At 38.5% G+C, this 18,832-nt stretch overlaps 1 protein-coding gene across 1 annotated transcript in view; it reads left to right on the plus strand.

Annotated features, from left to right (window-relative positions):
- The window catches only part of LOC126251437 (disintegrin and metalloproteinase domain-containing protein 22), a 1,101,455-nt gene extending 1,084,049 nt beyond the window's left edge, over positions 1 to 17,406 (plus strand). Inside the window, exon 26 of the mRNA XM_049951862.1 lies at positions 14,830 to 17,406. Coding sequence (XP_049807819.1) covers positions 14,830 to 15,241 — 412 coding nt within the window. The 3' untranslated portion in view covers positions 15,242 to 17,406. The remainder of the gene's footprint in view (positions 1 to 14,829) is intronic.
- Positions 17,407 to 18,832: the final 1,426 nt, after the last annotated feature.

Below are 18,832 nucleotides of genomic sequence, written 5' to 3' on the forward strand. Positions count from 1 at the left end.
TCTGACAGGGACTCCATTGAGCCCTGGGGCCTTGTAATACAAGGTGTACATGAAGTCCGGGAACACTTTCAACTATTTATTGCACAAGAACTAAACATTGTACATATGTCATACATACTGCATTTTGAAGAGAAACTCGGGGAGTGTTTTTTTTTTTTTTTATTTTCAGGTACCCACTAACTTCATGATGAAAGTGGGGTGGAACCCCATCCTGCTGAAGGATGAAAGGAGAGTATAGTTTTTGACATGACAAGGCACAAAAAACATTTACCTTTGGGGAATCTCACTCAAATTAAATGCATTCGTGTGGATGCTTTGTACTCCAGATTCAACAATTATGCCTGTTCACTTTCCTATTAGTGTGAAAAGTGGTTTGTTCGCTAAAAATTAAGCGATCAAAAATGCCATACCCATTCTCATTCAATTGTTGCATCTGCGAACAAAACTCAAAATGCTTGTCTTTGTCGCCGTCATTGAGTTTCTGCACTAGCTCCAGTTTGAATGGTTTCATAGACAGCTTTTGTCACAAGACTGTGCAATAAGCAACTGAAAGTGTTCCCAGACTTCATGTACATCCTGTATTTTAACCATTTCAGATGTTTCTGAAAGAGATTCTCACACTCATCTTTGCAGTTGTGCAGGAAGTAAACTTTGGCAGTACTTTTGGAACATGCTTAGTAAAGGAACAATTGAAACAGAGTTCAGAACTTCTGCTTTTGCTTTACTGTCCTCAATTTTGGTTCCTATCTCATCTATAAGTGTGTAGACAGTAAATTTGTAGCCAATGACAGCCCTTATATATGTCTTCAGGTTTTGTGAGAGATACTTCAATAAGATTCAGGTGTGGTAATTGTTCAAGGCTTCATGCGTTACACCTCTGACAGCCAAACACATTTCATTTATTGTCTCTCTATCTAATAGCCCTATGCTTATTTTACGTGTATTGTGTAGTAATCACTGCTTCTTTAGAAGCTTCTTTACTAAACTGTATGCTGTGGAGGGTTCCCTCTTTTGTGAGCAGTTCTACTGGGTACATATCTGTTCAGCGCTTCTTCAACTAATTTTCTGAACTTGAACCATAGTTTCTCAACATGATACTGCCAAGAACTAAAAGTTTCAAGTTGCCTCTAGGGATATGGCACTACTGCAACTTTATGCAGTTTACTACAAATAAATCTTTCTACTTGATTTAGTTATCTTTTTTACTTTGGTAACCACTGTTGTGGTTCTCAGGTATTGTTGAAAGGAAAGTGCAAGTATTAGTTGAGGACCAATTGGATGAAAATCAGTGTGGGTTTAGGCCTCTTAGAGGTTGTCAGGACCAGATCTTTAGCTTACGGCAAATAATGGAGAAGTGTTATGAGTGGAACAGGGAATTGTATCTATGCTTTATAGATCCAGAAAAGGCATATGACCGGGTTCCTAGGAGGAAGTTATTGTCTGTTCTACGAGATTATGGAATAGGAGGCAAACTTTTGCAAGCAATTAAAGGTCTTTACATGGATAGTCAGGCAGCAGTTAGAGTTGACGGTAAATTGAGTTCATGGTTCAGAGTAGTTTCAGGGGTAAGACAAGGCTGCAACCTGTCTCCACTGTTGTTCATATTATTTATGGATCATATGTTGAAAACAATAGACTGGCTGGGTGAGATCAAGATATGTGAACACAAAATAAGCAGTCTTGCATATGCGGATGACTTAGTTGTGATGGCAGATTCGATTGAAAGTTTGCAAAGTAATATTTCAGAGCAAGATCAGAAATGTAAGGACTAAGGTATGAAGATTAGCATCTCCAAAACAAAAGTAATGTCAGTGGGAAAGAAATATAAATGGATTGAGTGCCAAATAGGAGGAACAAAGTTAGAACAGGTGGACAGTTTCAAGTACTTAGGATGCATATTCTCACAGGATGGCAACATAGTGAAAGAACTGGAAGCGAGGTGTAGCAAAGCTAATGCAGTGAGCGCTCAGCTACAATCTACTCTCTTCTGCAAGAAGGAAGTCAGTACCAAGGCTAAGTTATCTGTGCACCATTCAATCTTTCAACCAACTTTGTTGTATGGGAGCGAAAGCTGGATGGATTCACGTTACCTTATCAACAAGGTTGAGGTTACGGATATGAAAGTAGCTAGGATGATTGCAGGTACTAGTAGATGGGAACAATGGCAGGAGGGTGTCCACAATGAGGAAATCAAAGAAAAACTGGGAATGAACTCTATAGACGTAGCAGTCAGGACGAACAGGCTTAGATGGTGGGGTCATGTTACACGCATGGGAGAACCCAAGAGACTCATGGGTTCAGCAGTAGAGGGTAGGAGTCGGGGCAGACCAAGGAGAAGGTACCTGGATTCGGTTAAGAATGATTTTGAAGTAATAGTTTTAACATCAGAAGAGGCACCAATGTTAGCACTGAATAGGGGATCATGGAGGAATTTTATAAGGGGGCTATGCTCCAGACTGAACGCTGAAAGGCATAATCAGTCTTAAATGATAATGATGATGATGAACCACTGTTGCTATGTAGTCTCATTGTCACTGATGTCAGTTTTGATGTGGGCATTCTTTAAGAGGCCATGTCTCTTTGTTGCCATTAGATCTAATATATTTCTATCATGAGTCAATTACCAAACTATCTGTTCTAAGCAGTATTCAGAGAAGGCAATTTGTATTGTTTCGCAGGATGTATTGTCCGTCCACCATGTACAAAACTGAAAGTATATCAATCAAATGTTCAATGTACATCCTTATAAACTGATGAGAACTAATGCTCTGCTGTAGATATGGCTGGATTGTGCTCATGCATGCACTGAAAAAGGCTGCACACTCGAAACTGTACAGTAATAAAAATAAAATAAAAAGAAATTTTATTTCATCCATTGACAGCATATGTGCTAAAATGTTATCATTCATTTAAAATTATTGACTAAATTTAAAGCTTGAATCATCAGCCTCCTTATAATATTGGCCTGTTGACCAAACTACTGCTTTATCCTCTACACAAGGTGTCATTGGACAACATTATTGGAGGAACATGAAGTCAACCATCCATTCTGCAGCCCAGCAGTATCAGTTCCTTCAAATAGCTCTTTTTCCTCACAAAGCTGAGTGGACACCATTCACGTCTTTCCACCAAGGTAAATTACTTGGCTGAAATTCTGAAGATAATAGGGATAAAGCACAGGGAGTGAAAGATTATTTACCACCTTTATAGAAACCAGTCTGCAGTTGTAGAGTCAAAAGATGCAAAAGAAAGGCAGTGGTTGAGAAGGGAGTGAGACAGTGTTATAATTTATCCCAGTGTTATTCGCTCTGTACATTGAGTAAGCAGAATTAACTAAGCAAGAAATGTTAAAATAATTTGTATTCCATGTAGTGTATCCCACAGATGAAAGGAGAAATTACAAGCAACAGACAACAGGAAATACTTTAGTGACTGGCCTTTTTTATCCATCATCCTGCGGTCCCACTATATGGATAACTATAAAAGTCCTAAATGGATGTGGACCAGGGTATAATCTAACCTGAAAATCAAATCATTCTAATCGTACTCGGGTTAGAGAAGTGACATACATTCAGATACAAAAATCCAATCATAGTTTGCTTAGGAATAAATTAGAGCTATAAATGACACTATCTTTTGTTGGGTGAGTATGTTTTATGATTTCTGTTTTACTATGCAGTTTATGCCAGTTAAATTCCTGCCTCTGACACACTAACATATCTGCATCCTTTTGCCTGTCTTTAAGACACAAAGAACTGACTGTTTCACTCCTCCTTCAAATGTGTCTTACCTTTAGGAAAGGACCACTTCTAAACTATGGTCCACAACTTGCCATCTTCTTTAAACTGTTTACTATAATAACTTATTTCCATTCCTCCAGAAAGCTGCCGCCTCACCAACAGCGGCATCTCATCCTACGGCATCATTTAACACATATCTGGCCTTTTCACCATACAAAATATTCTCTCTCAACATCAACATAAAATTGAAAGCAAAACTCATTTTTTGTTGTTCTGACTTTCAGTTTTGAGGTCCATTGTGCAAACTTGTAGGATGATAAAAATGGAGATGAGCAAGACCACCTCCTATGCTAACTTTTCCATGTGGAGCATTTGGGTGACCTTCCTGCTTCCAAGATTTGAAATATATGGCCTGGTACAGTTAGATACGAGTTTTTGTGGCCTAGTTTCTTGCAAAACAACTCTAATTCTTCTAACATGTTGCATCTCTATGGTTCCTCTGTGGGTCCAGAGCTACGTTCTCAGTGTCTCAATGTTGCACTCCAGTTATGCAGAAGCCAACTCCGCTTCTCTGTCTATATGAAATCTGTCTGCACCAAGCAAGCAGGTACAGCAAAGAGGAAACCTATAACATATACTGAAATGGGTCAAGATGAAAATATCTAAGAAGAAAAGCTGGGGGTTAATAAATCAGTGAGAAGAAAAAGAAATCTCCACTATAATAGTTAAAGGCAAGAGAGGGAACATGATTAAAATGTAAAATTAGAGGAAAATATGTAGTAAGGATTAATGAAATTACACTGGTAAATAAATGAAGGAAGAAGTAAATGCAGATTGGTGTAATATGATGTTTGCTATGGAAGATAATTTTGTGCCCAAACAAAAAGTTATTGAAATATTTTTGTAGAATTTCTATTAGGCCAGTTAAAAAAATAGCAAAAAAAGAGAACTATGTACATTATGAGAAGACTTGCTTATGTTGTTTCAAATCAAGGATAGATGTGGAAATGTCTTTTGTCTCTAGTCTCTTTCTTCCTGATGTGCTTCTCAGTCATGCTTATTTATAAATGTATAGATTCTGGTTCTATAATTTTAATTTTGAATGAGATTTCCATGTTCGATCAGACTTACAGCGACTGTAAAAAAGATTCAGAACCCTACATATTTCAATTTGAAGCTTCATTAGGAGAATGTTCACTGTGCTTACAACAATTTAGAGTGTAAATTTTTAGATACTGTAGTATTTATTTTTCATGTGAAGAAAGCAAATAATAAGACATAATATACACTACATTAAGCAAGTTAAAACTTTGGCAATTGTCCATTTTTGACACACAATAAGTATTCTGACAGTTGACATAATGTATTAAGACACACAAGTTTTTAAAGGTTCCTTTACCAACCTGGATTAGTTGTATATGGTAATTTAATAAAAATGTTGTAGTACATCAGCATTTTGACATGGAAGACTTTGTGGGCATTGGTCAACATAAGAAAATAACTCCCTATAGTCTTGGCATCCATGGCACCACATCTGTTCTGAGAAGCCAGAATTATCCATTGCCCGGTTAGTGGCTGACGCTATAGATCTTTATTTATGAAAATATACAGTACAATCAGATACAAATTTTACATATTCACATACACCTTTACCTTTCATCCAAATAAATACAGATTCATTGGGATTGAGTTTTCTTTTGTAACGTGTATACAAGTGGAGAGGTAGAGTCATAAGCAGATTTACCAAAGTCTTTATTAGCTAGTTCAAACATACGATAGGTACGATAGGCAATTACATCTCTGTCATTAAAACTTTCAAGTCCAGGTACACTAGACACTCCGCTACCACCTCTCACAATGGCAACAGTGAACCATCCATTTCCATGTGAGAATGTGTCATTAATATCCAAGCTAAAATTAAGAGAACATCCAAGAAATACACAAGGTCCATCGACGAGAGCCTGGGCTGCAACACCTTCACTGGTATGCGATTCTTCTTGTCCCCAGATGTTGTAGTAAGTTCGATGTTCTCTATGTTTTTGTACACTGTTGTGCGACGACGACGTCGATATCTCCTGTAAGGCATGTTAGAGGCGTTCAATGCAGTTGCCTGTGCAGCAACTAGACACAGAATGAGCGTAGCGCGAGAGTGCGCTCGCTTATATACTGTGCGTGGACTTAGCGTTTTCGCAGTGGCCAGCGGGAGCATTATCCCAGACACGCATACTAGTTGTTCTAGATATGCGCGTCCCCGCTGGCGCGCCGCCAACGCCGGGCCAGACGGTTACGTAACCATCGTCTAGACGATAAGCGGGCAGTGTGGCAGCTGGAGGCCCAGTATGGGGAACTGTGATATTGAGTTGTGTAGCATGATCTTTGGTCCCAATACACACCGGCAAAATCATTAGCATGCTGGAGTGCAAATATGTACCAGAGCCTTTTACAGATACACAATATCCTGCACAGCTGATTCAGCAAAAGATTTTCCACCAAATTTCTCCCAATGACAAAGTAAAACAGTCACCAACAAGTACTCCACTTATCACACAAAAATACTCAGGTCTTTAATAAGGCAATCATGTCCTTCATCGGGACTTAAAGTTCCTCTATGATAAGAGCCATCCTATCCAAAATACAGCACAAACCATACAGACTGCAGAGTATTGTAGTCCATTTCTATCCTACCCCTATTCCCATCCCAGCACCTGACAAGTCATTCTCATGTAACCATAACAAATGTGCAAGATCTTTGCTGTTTACCCACATACTGCCTATTTCTGCAGTCCAGTAATAGGGATTTCCTTTCTAACCAAAGGTTGGGTTGCATACAAGAACAGCAATATAATATACTAATTTCTGTGCATCTGTTTATGTGGGTAAGACAATTGATCTGTTCTTTACCATCATAAGTGATGTCCGCTTAACTGGAGCTAGCCAAAAATTCAACCACAGGGTTGCTGAAAACATGCTGTACACCACACACCACAGCGCTGGATCCTCTGCTGTCCCCCCTCACCCCTCCCCCTTTCCCTACCTCAGGCACCAACAACTATGGAATTGGAAACTATTGCTCCTGGACATCCTCTCTCATTGTAACCCCACTGACCTAAACCACTTCTAGTCCCCAGCCCAGCCCTGACTATTTCTTCTCCTGTCATTTTATGTTCTATTCCTCCCCTCTCAACATTTTACTTCTTTTTCAGCTGCATATCTCTCTCTTCACCACAGTTATGAGATTGTTATTTTATTTAATCTTCTTCAACATTGAAACTGGTAAAAAGGAGAAGCTGATAATTGTTTAGAGTGGTTATTGGTTTGACACTTGTATAATCTTTTTTAGTTTTCTGTGTATTTGTCTTGATATTTACACCATATCACTTGGGATTTGTCGGCTTTGCCGCATGTGGGTACTGAGATTTTACTTCATCTATAAACAGCTCCCAAAAGAAAAAAGCCTTTATGACAAAACAATTTTTCAGAATGAGATTATCACTCTGCAGCGGAGTGTGCGCTGATATGAAACTTCCTGGCAGATTAAAACTGTGTGCCCGACCGAGACTCGAACTCGGGACCTTTGCCTTTCGCGGGCAAGTGCTCTACCAACTGAGCTACCGAAGCACGACTCACGCCCGGTACTCACAGCTTTACTTCTGCCAGTACCTCGTCTCCTACCTTCCAAACTTTACAGAAGCTCTCCTGCGAACCTTGCAGAACTAGCACTCCTGAAAGAAAGGATATTGCGGAGACATGGCTTAGCCACAGCCTGGGGGATGTTTCCAGAATGAGATTATCACTCTGCAGCGGAGTGTGCGCTGATATGAAACTTCCTGGCAGATTAAAACTGTGTGCCCGACCGAGACTCGAACTCGGGACCTTTGCCTTTCGCGGGCAAGTGCTCTACCAACTGAGCTACCGAAGCACGACTCACGCCCGGTACTCACAGCTTTACTTCTGCCAGTACCTCGTCTCCTACCTTCCAAACTTTACAGAAGCTCTCCTGCGAACCTTGCAGAACTAGCACTCCTGAAAGAAAGGATATTGCGGAGACATGGCTCAGCCACAGCCTGGGGGATGTTTCCAGAATGAGATTATCACTCTGCAGCGGAGTGTGCGCTGATATGAAACTTCCTGGCAGAGTGCTAGTTCTGCAAGGTTCGCAGGAGAGCTTCTGTAAAGTTTGGAAGGTAGGAGACGAGGTACTGGCAGAAGTAAAGCTGTGAGTACCGGGCGTGAGTCGTGCTTCGGTAGCTCAGTTGGTAGAGCACTTGCCCGCGAAAGGCAAAGGTCCCGAGTTCGAGTCTCGGTCCGGCACACAGTTTTAATCTGCCAGGAAGTTTCAAAACAATTTTTGTAAGTTACCAGGTCCATTTGACCAAAGTCACCACAATTGTCCACAATTTTAAAAAATCTTTGAATATTTCTTGTTGAGCATTTCAAAAGTTTTCTTTCTATAAATAAGTAGCTAAGCCCGGCGTGCATTGCAGTGCCTCATTTTTTTTCTAGGTAAGTCCATATACACAGAGCAGACACATTTACATGTACAAAATAAATGAAAAACAGTGGTTTTTTGGGCATTAAGTTTTTGTCCCCATTTGTCCACAGCTACACCCGCATATGCATTCATCACATATATGACACACATGTATAAAATTCACATACATTTAATATATTTCAAATGCATTTGTGTACATATTTCGTTCATAACTATAGCAAACTACACCCTGACTTAAATTGTGAAGCAGCTTGTATTTCTGCCAGTAACTGATTGTTGGTTTGAGAAAAAGGACTGTCACTGGCAACTGTCTGAGCCTCCAGTGTTTTACACCTTGTGGCTTGAGAGAGGACATTAAATGTATCTGTGATATTGAGTTGTGTAGCATGATCTTTGGTCCCGATACACACCGGCAAAATCATTAGCATGCTGGAGTGCTAGTTCTCACAATATGATTTATGCATTGAACAACACAAATAAGAGACAGATTGTGCTTTTAAAGCATTACAAGTCAAGTAATTACTGGAAAGAAATACCAACTTGTCATTTTCAGGCATTTCTACATATCAGCCCTTCTCATTGTCACACCTGCCTGTCTCAGTAGTAGGGGTATCCTACACTCACACTACTTTTATAGAAATAAGGAGTCAGGTATATGCCAAATTTGTCTGAAACTGCTCCATGCAGTCCTGAGTTAAACTTTTATGTCACTCATTCTTACCTGAAACCCTCATCCATAGGGGTGCTAGGGTTGCCTTACTGCCACAGCAAAATTTTGCCAGATAGTAAGTGATACTTGTGCCAGTTCTGGTACAAATTCCTTCAGGTGTCGCAGAGGTATGTTGATGTGTAAAGGCACCAACAACTCTAGGGGTGAAATGTCATAGTGATGAAATCAATAAATCCGGCAACCCCAAATATTACAAATTTGATACTGCCTTTATTGAATATTTTCAAATGTCACATTTCTCATCTCCACCCCCTCACCCTGCAGGGACAGTTGGGACATATATGCCCACAATACTTGTTTAAGCTTCTATGTCACCCCTTTCCATCCACACCACTATGGATGGTAGGTGATTCTTACCCAAACAGAAACCTTCATGGGCATGTGCATAACTCACATAAGTTGCATCTCAACTGGATCAATGGCACAGGAGCGCATAGAAGATGAACAAACAAATATTCATTCCGTGTATCATGATATCTAAAATCTACAGTGTAAGTTCTTGTCGGTACAGTTGTGCATGTTCTAATGAAGTTTCAAAGACGAAATATCTAAATATTCCAGTACTTTATATGCTAGCTACATTTGTAATGGAGACTATGTATTGGATCATTAAGATAAATATAATGTTCATTAAATTCATGTTCCATACTAAAACTCATATCAGCAGACGATGTACCAGAATGTTTGTAACTGTATTTGTTGAAAAAAATGCATTCAACTCTTCCATTTCCATTTAGGTTGTGCCACATGTTTTCATTCTTGTTATACATTGATGAGCCAAAACAATTATGATCAGTGTTGCTGTGAGATTGAATGCAATGTGGTGGAGTTACAGATATGTGACATAGTAAGAAAAGCAATTAAATGGAGCAGAAACAAACGGGGAATCATTCTAGCAATGATGAGACTGCAAATGGGAAAATCCACTGACATAAATGAATTTGACAAAGGTCAGATTGTTTATAGCTTGGCATCTGGGGAAGAGAATCTCTCAGAACAGTAAAACTGGTCTGCTGTTCATGTGTGACTCTCATGAAGATCTAATGAAAGTGGTTTAAGGTTGGTGAAACCACTAGTGGGTGATAAGATGTTGGGCATTCACATTCCATCATAGTCTCTGGGCAATTACAGGTACAGTGATGATGCAGGTGCAAGTGTTTTGGAGCACACCATTCAGAACACGTAGTTGAACATGGTATTCTCCAGTGGACAAGCCTTCCACTTTTCCACGGTGACCCAGTGACATCGTCAGTTACAACTGCAGTGGGCACAGGATCATCGAGACTGCACTATCAGTAGAAATGAGTTGCCTGGTTGGATGAATCATTTTTCTTGTTATATTAGGTCAGTGTTCACATCTGGATACATCATCAACTAAGCAAGCAGCTGCACGAAACACTCCAAGCACCCAGACACAGGTTGGAGGGGGGCAATTTTATGTTATTATCTGGGTTTCTGCAGGACCTGTAGTAGCAAGCCAAGGCAGCATGGCAGCTGTGGATCTGTGGATATTATTGCAGCCCATCATGCTCAGTGTCATCCCCTATGTCCTTGCCACAAGGCCAGAATCCACCATATTCACCTGATCTTAACCTGATGGAACATCTCTGGGATGCTATTGGGTGCCAGCTCCACACTTACTAACCACCAGCCTGTAATTTGCGGGCATGTGTGACCTGCATATAGACGTCTGGCGCCACATACCTCAGATATGTCAAGAATTTGTGGAATTTGTCATGCTGAATTGCTGCTATATTGTGTTTCAAAGTTGGACCAACAAGTTCTTAAGCAGGAGATTCTGTTATCCTGGCCCGGTGAGTTTGAAAGCCCACTGAAAGGTATGGACCTCAATGATGGCTGCTAGACAGCACTGCTGCAGTCTGTGAGCGCTGCCATCACTGATGCAGGCTCACTATGCCTGCCTATCAGTGCTCACAACTGATCTTTAATGCCACTGGTGCAGCAGCTCTGCAATCAGTTGTGGTTTTCCTGTGCTGTTATACTGATATCACTACACATTGTTGTCTCGGTTCTGAATTCACTAAGTCTCTGGTTTTCATCTTGGTTTATGCGCTGGACTTTTTTATTGTCGTTCTGTCTCCATTGCTTGTCATTCTCTAGTTGTTGTCTGCTTGTTTACTCTCAGGCGATGCACTGCAATGCCCTCAACCGGTAGGCCTATTGTACAGGTTTTTGAATTGTTTCGATCTCATCATAATCTGGTCACTATAGAGATGATACTGTTTTGGCTCATTAGTGTATATCAGCGAATATCTTTAGAGCTCCGTTAATTTTCAGTTTTTTTGTTGGTGTAATATCAAAGGCCTTTTGCTTGCTAAAAATATGGGTTTTTGTTTCTTGTAGGCAGTATGTCAGCTTTGCTGCCCTATGTTTGTCTTTATGTTTCCAATGTTTTCTTATAAACTGTATTTCCCTCATTCTTTTTATGCTGTTATTACAAGAAAATGCAGACCCAGTATTGTAACTTTGAGACAATGCATGAAGTTATATGAATGCTCATAGTGAAGATCTCAAATATCAGTGTTCATAATATGTTAGGTTTAAACTGTAATTATTATGATGTGGAATATATGTGATATATGTGCAATTGTTGCATGCTTGTAGTTGAAATTTGTATATGACTGCATGCTGCCCATTTAAAAAAAGTGTTCTTCAGTCTGTAAACTGAGCACTAACTGTCAATGTCTCTCTCTCTCTCTCTCTCTCTCTCTCTCACACACACACACACACACACACACACACCTGCAGTTACTATTTACCTATCTATCGTATTTCACAGATCTTGCATTAAAATTAATGGATGGTAAAACCTGCTGCTCACAATAAACAGATTGGCCAACAAAAATGTGAAAAATCCCCCCCTCCACCCCACACACACAGCCTCATAGACAGTGAGTTACTTTTTAGATGCCTGATCTTTACTGCCCCTCTACATCATAGTTATACTGCAAAAAGTCTAAGGCTACACCTAATGGAACTACCATAGCATAAAAGCACATTTTAGGACCTAACTGGTAAACTTTGAAGTATGATAATTTATACACAGAGGCTAATTTTTTGGTTAGTGACATGCCCTTTTCAAGTCATCACTGATTAGTTACACACATGAGTGAGATGTAATGGTTATGGTATGTAGCACACAACAGCCAACTAATATTTAATCGTTACTTTGCTTATAAGCCTTCATTGTGCCTTACATGTGAGGTTCTGGACACAGCATGCATTACTAATTGTTTAAGGTAACTGATATTTTTATGTGTTACACTGTGGTAATGGACAATGGAAGAGATATTCAACAGCCATTATAGAAAGGTTTAGCAAAAAACATTCAACGAGTATGTTTCCTGTGGCATGTGCTGAGGAAAATAGATGTCACAATTTGTGTGTATTGCAGATTTACAACCTACACTTGTATCACCCTTAGAAGGCACAAATACTACGACCACTTGAATTTCTGTACAGGTTTCATCAGAATTTTAATGATGCTGTCTTTCACACTTGCTATTCATTTGCATTCCCAGTTGATTTAACAGTATGGATTGTCACATCTGGGACCATGAGAATCCACATGTAGATCTCAACTGCAATGATTGCCCATGAACTTCTGTAACAAAATGGTTGGTATTCTTTTAGGACTTTGTCAGCATGCTCAAGTGGTTCTGGTTACCCTACATTTCAAACTTCGTTTCACATTTATGACTGCTGCAAACAGTAAAGCTGGCTGTGCACAGCAATCGTTAGTTGCAGTAAGATGGAGCCCCAGCAAATTTCGGGGTTAATATGTGAGCACAGTAAACAGTTGAATTAAGATAACATTGGATAGATCAAGTAAGGCATGTTGTGGCCTGGAAGTTCACCTGATTTAAAACTCACAGAATTTTTTTCTTCTCAATTGCTTCAGTTGTCACCAGAGCAAACTGATTGTCTGAATTAGTTATACATTTCACAATATGAAGGAAAATCCTGTCACACTTGATAGAATTGAAAGGCCACTGGTGTGAAGTATCAAGCATGTACTGAGGCTCAGGACAGACTTATTGTAAATTTATATGAACATGATTACACCACAGTGCAGTTTGTGATTGAAAAGGGAACTATCATTGTATTTTCATACTCCCAGCCATATCTAAGACAACAGAGAAAGTCATCTACAATCAAATAACAGAATTTCTCAGAGTAGGGAAGGTATAATTAGTCAAACACCAGTTTGGATTTCACGAAAACAGGACTGTTAATGAGACAATTTTCAGTTTCACTGACCAAATTTTTAAATACTTCAATCGAACAGAAGTTTCTTCTGGAACTTCCAGTGGCCTAAGTAAGGCTTTTGATCTTGTTACTCACTTATTGTTGCTTTAGAATCTAGAATCATATGACATCAGATATAAAGTAAATAGGAGGTATCAGTCATAGCTGACCAACCAATACCAAATGGTAGAAATCTGAAAAAATTTAATCTGACAAAGCCATAATAAGCTGTGGAGTCCCACAAGGCTCAGTACTGTATCCTCTCTACTTCCTACTTTCTATCAATGACCTTCCATTAAACCTCCTAAATACTTTTCCTGTTTTACTTGCAGGGGGCAAATAGTTGCTCTTCCAGTCTGTCTCAGCTCTGAGAATTGAATTGCAAAGTTAATGCCAAAACCAAAAGGCTCATGTCCTGGATGCACAAAAAAACACTTCTCTTCAGTCTAACCAGAAACCAACCTGCTCACACTGAGCCCATAAAAATTTATGGTCAAAAATTGGAACAAGTAACAGAGACAACAGGGAGGAAAAGTTCTTCACCATTGAGAGAAATTGCTTCAACAGATGGACACTCCCTGCTACACAATGAGAGTCATCAGGCAATCTTGTGAAATAAATACTGTGGGCATATCCAGTATATATGTGTGGGGGGGGGGGGGGAGGGGGAGGTGCAATTTGATTGGTGCTGAATGAGAATTTTCTAGTTTGAATCATAATTGAGGAAGAAATTAGAAATTTTTATATTCAATATTTGACTTCCTTGGAAGAGAGTAGTATTTATGAAAATTCCTCATCACCAGGCCATAGTCCAATGTTCTGTGTCAAATCCCAAATCTCCAAATCTGTCCACTGTGGCACATGGAATTAGGACATATGATATTTTGATATCAGATGAGTACATTTCATCTCAGCAGCCCTCTTTGCTATTATTGTAGATGAATCGACTATGTGCTGGCTGTAGTTTCCTCTCTCTCCCACCTGTCATCAACAGTAGATAAGTGACATTTCATTCTGCACAACTCACTTACTACAAGAAAAGGTGTAATGTGTATGAAATAACAAAAACCTTTCTGATTTGGGTACTGAACAACCCTTCCGTATTTTCTATCACATAATATCATATCACTTTGTCATATCATCATTGCTCTCCCTAACACGCCCCCCCCCCACCTCTCTCTCTCTCTCTCTCTCTCTCTCTCCCTCTCCCTGTCTCTCCCACTCTCACTCTCACCACTTATCTTGTGTTGACATTTAATTTTCTTGTTGAATTCCAGAAGGAAATCTTTTAAGCCTGGAAGTTCAAGACACAGGATGCACAGCTGTTTTATTACAGTATATTTTAGGACAGTCACCTGTGTTTCACTATTGATAAAGATGGTTTGTTGTACCTGGACTTCAGAAGTATAAGTGGATTAATGAATAAGGCACACTAAAATAAAAACAAATACACATTTAAATTCTTCTCTCGTTTCACCTTTTCCCGTAGCTGTTTTTGGATTCTTTGGATATTTGTTTAGTTTCGTTTCTGTTAGATTATAGATGCATGATACACACAACCCCCTTTTTGTTGTTTGTTTATCATTGTTATTTTCTAGTGATGAATTTATTCAAGCTCAACAACAGTTAGTCCGGTCGGCGAGTGAGGAGGCTCTCCCAGTTACACCGAAGGGCTCCAGCACATCGATCAGCCACCACGCACGTCACCAGTCTTCGCACCATCGCAGGGGTGCTTCTAGTCCCCATCAGGACAAAGCAGTAAAACGGGAATACTACCCCTCCCCACCACCATCGGAAAGTGACGAGGGCTCTGGGGAGGGCTCTGTACGCGATGCTGCTCCCAGTACGTCAGCTCCTAGTGAGGGCAGGAGAGGAGACCCCAGTGACGAAGACTCAGCTGGAGAGGAAGACAACGATTCCTCGAGAGATACTGCTGCCTCATCCTCCGTCTCTGGCACAGAGCAGACGGCCTTGCTCCGCCCGCGGCGGTATCCCGAGTACAAGCACTGATCCCAGTTGACTTTAGTTGCTCACAACGTGTTAGACACAATCAATCATAGATCTTGTCAACTGCCATATGTCGTGTGTAAAATACGTTTGTCTGTTGCCTTCACTTGTTGTCAGACTGAACAGGTGACAAGAAGTGGTAGTGTTATGTTGAAAGTAGACATCTGTCACGTGAACACTGTGCCAGTTATAACTTCTGTTACATAGATTGATTTATTAAAAAGTGCGTAAGTTTTTTAACTTAACGGTATGAAAATATTCGTTAGAGACAAAGACTTCAATCATAACTACAATGTAAATATACTACTAAGTGGTGCTGATACGGACTTCAAAAAATCCTTGTGACATTTTATTGTATGTATCCGTTGTAAAAAAAAAGTGATGTGAGGAAAGCCTCGCACAAAGAAAAACAGAGGTAGAATGGAGAATGTTATCATGTTCTGCTGTGTACTTCTTTGAATTACATATTTTATAGGAAGAATGAGTAGTTAATTTGTTTTAGATATTGTTGGAATTTTTTTCTGCACTTAAACTCCTGGAGTGCTTTCATATCATAAAAATCAGAGAAATTTCCTGAAACAACAAAAATTTCAGAAATTTTTCTGATAATCTTATTTGTTTACAGAAAAAAGTTCAACTTTCTACATTAGGCATTTTACAAAACTTTCTAAATCCTGTCCAGAAATCTTTGTAACTCAAAACCCTTTGTAACGACTATCATGATTTGTGTGTCGGAAGATCTTATTTTAGCAAAGGATATTAATCTTTTGAGTTACCAAATTGTTAATAATTTTCCCTTCTATGGAACATTCTGCAATTTTTCACTTAGCACTTACCTAGTCACAAGAAACTGTTGTATCACACAGTACCTGTAGAGCCCAAGTGCTGCAGATTGCAGGGTAATGCTACTCCTTAACTCTTTTGTGTAATAAAATGTTTACAACTTGTCTTTTATTTCATATCAGATCTATGTACGTCTCTCACATATTTGTCTTTTCAATATCATATGTTGTTGAGTAAAATTAAATTAAAGCTATGTAATTTGGCCTAATCAGGGAAGACCACGAGGGAAAAGATGACTGTGCCAATAAATTTCCCCGTCTAAAGAATTATAATAATAAAGACTTTTAAATGCATGGGAAAGTGAAACCAATTTTTGTTTGATTAATGAGATATGACTGCCTCCTACAGTTACACATTTCTACGTTTAACAAAGTTATATTCATAAGAAACGTGAAATCTCAAAAGTGCTCACCTACTGTATACAGATGTAGTATGTAAAAGTTATAAGAACTGTGTGCATGGAAACAAGATTGTTGCATGTCAGTGACTATACAAATGGATTAGCAGTTCTCTGTATCATGAGTGAGTGATCTGTTCAGTTGTGGTTCATAAATGTAGGGAATTTTCCATGTAACAGTGGATATATATGCATTAGTAGCATATACTGAAAACACTATGAGGAAACTGAACAGCTGGAGTGAAATGAATAAGAAACTGTGTGATAGACTTTATTTTTATTTTTTTTCACTATTGTTTTGTTGTGGTTGAAAGGAAGAAGCCATCAACAGGCCTTCAGTCCACAGTTAAGAATAAAATGTTGTTGACTTTAAACTAGTGGTTTGACTAACGTGCTGTATTCAGTGATGTTAATGAATTTTTACACTACCAGAGTTTTAGAATTGATATCAGTACGTGGAATTAAAATGACTATTTTACTTTTTTTAAGAAAAATAATATTGAGAATGACATAAGAAAAATGTTGTTGAACATCAAGCCATGATGGTCCACATTACATCTCTTTAAAACTTTCATGTTGAAATTGAACATCCTCCTCATCATGCTTAGACCTTGCTGTTTAAGAATTATCTGATAATCTGTAATGAGTTTATTTCTTGAGACTGTGCCAAATCCATTGCTGACCAAAACTGACAATGTAAAATCAAATTTATTTTTCTTTCTAGTATGAGTTTTGTTCAATTTTATTTTGTTTTGTCATAATTAGAATGTACCTCAACTACTCAGATATGTGATTTAGGGATGTAAAAGATATAGTAACTGTTGTGTGAAATATTTGCTCATGAGGAAAAACAGAGTTCATATGAAATTTATTGCCACAAAAATTTTTATGTTTTAAGACAGATGAATAAAAATAATTTTAAGTCATGTTTCATCGATTTAATGTTTCTTTGTGTTAATACTGAAATGTAAGTTGTGTGTCCGTGTGCAATAATCAAATTTAGTTTCAGAATAATAGAAGCAGATGAAAGATTAGAACAAGTTCCAAGACCAGGTAAGCAGAAATACTGTATTTTACGGACTATAAGACGCTACAGACTATAAGACATACCTTAACTTTTATGCAAATTTTTAAGTAACATTTTTACTGTTTTTATTACTGGATTGAAAAGCCAGACTAAAAAGAAATCTTAGTTTATAAAACCGAACCGACCTTTAAAATCTCTGAAAATCGTCATCTGAACTTTCTTTTTCTCTTTTTTTTTCTTCTTCTTTTCCTTCTCCTTCTCCCTCTTCGTCATCATCATTGTCCTCTTCATACATACGTTACTTTCAATTTATAGCCTGTATCATATGAATATCTTTTTTTTTTTTTTTACGAGCAAGCTTGTGAGTCCCTACAACTCAAGTTCGCTGCTTTGATGCACTGCTTCTGCCAGTTGAATCCAATGTTACCACATAAAGATAGATTTCCCATGACATCAAATATATGCTCATTTTTAAGATTGGTGGGAATTTTAAATCAAACATTGGACAGTTTTATATTAATTACGAGTATAAGATGCTCCTGAATTTTGGAGGCAATTTTTCAAAGAAGAAAGTGCATCTTATAGTCCATAAAATATGGTACGTTCTCTATCTTGCTCCATGCACTATGCCCATAGTGAAATACTGAAATACAGATACTATAAAAAAATATTCCATTCCCTTAGAAACAATTCTATATCATTTGTGTTATTACAAAGTGTGAAATACAGTTCATTAAGGGAGATGAAAGTTTAATTAGGATGTGGTAATGTAATAAATAGTAGGGAAAGGAAAAGACGGAAAAATATTAGGTGGACTGGGGGAAGGAATGTAAGAGGAAGCCAACTGATAGCAGTTTGCACAGAACACAATTTAATCATTACAAACATTTGAGAACAATGAAAGAAGGTAGTATACATAGAAGACACCTGGAGACACTGGATGTTTTCATATTGGATATAGAATGGTAAGATAGAGATTTAGAAACCAGATTTGAAAATTCTAAACATTTCCCAGAACAGATGTATATTCTTGACCGCAATTTATTAGTTACGAAATGCAGATTAAAACTACAGAAACTTTTTCCTGCAGAAAATTAAGAAGGAAAAGAAACCTAAGCAAGTGGAAAAGGCCCAGTAGAAAACCTGGGAGAGCACACATGATACTACATTTAATTGACAACACAATAAGATTTAGCAACTGAAAGAGGCAAGATATGCATCTAAATACATGATTAAAATATTAGATTGGTAGGAATTGGGTAGTAGCAAAACAAGAATGGACAGAGAATAAATGTAATCCTGCAGAAGCATGTGTGACTATAAGAAA

Source organism: Schistocerca nitens, chromosome 4, assembly GCF_023898315.1.
Source record: "Schistocerca nitens isolate TAMUIC-IGC-003100 chromosome 4, iqSchNite1.1, whole genome shotgun sequence".
Taxonomy (NCBI): Eukaryota; Metazoa; Arthropoda; class Insecta; order Orthoptera; family Acrididae; genus Schistocerca; species Schistocerca nitens.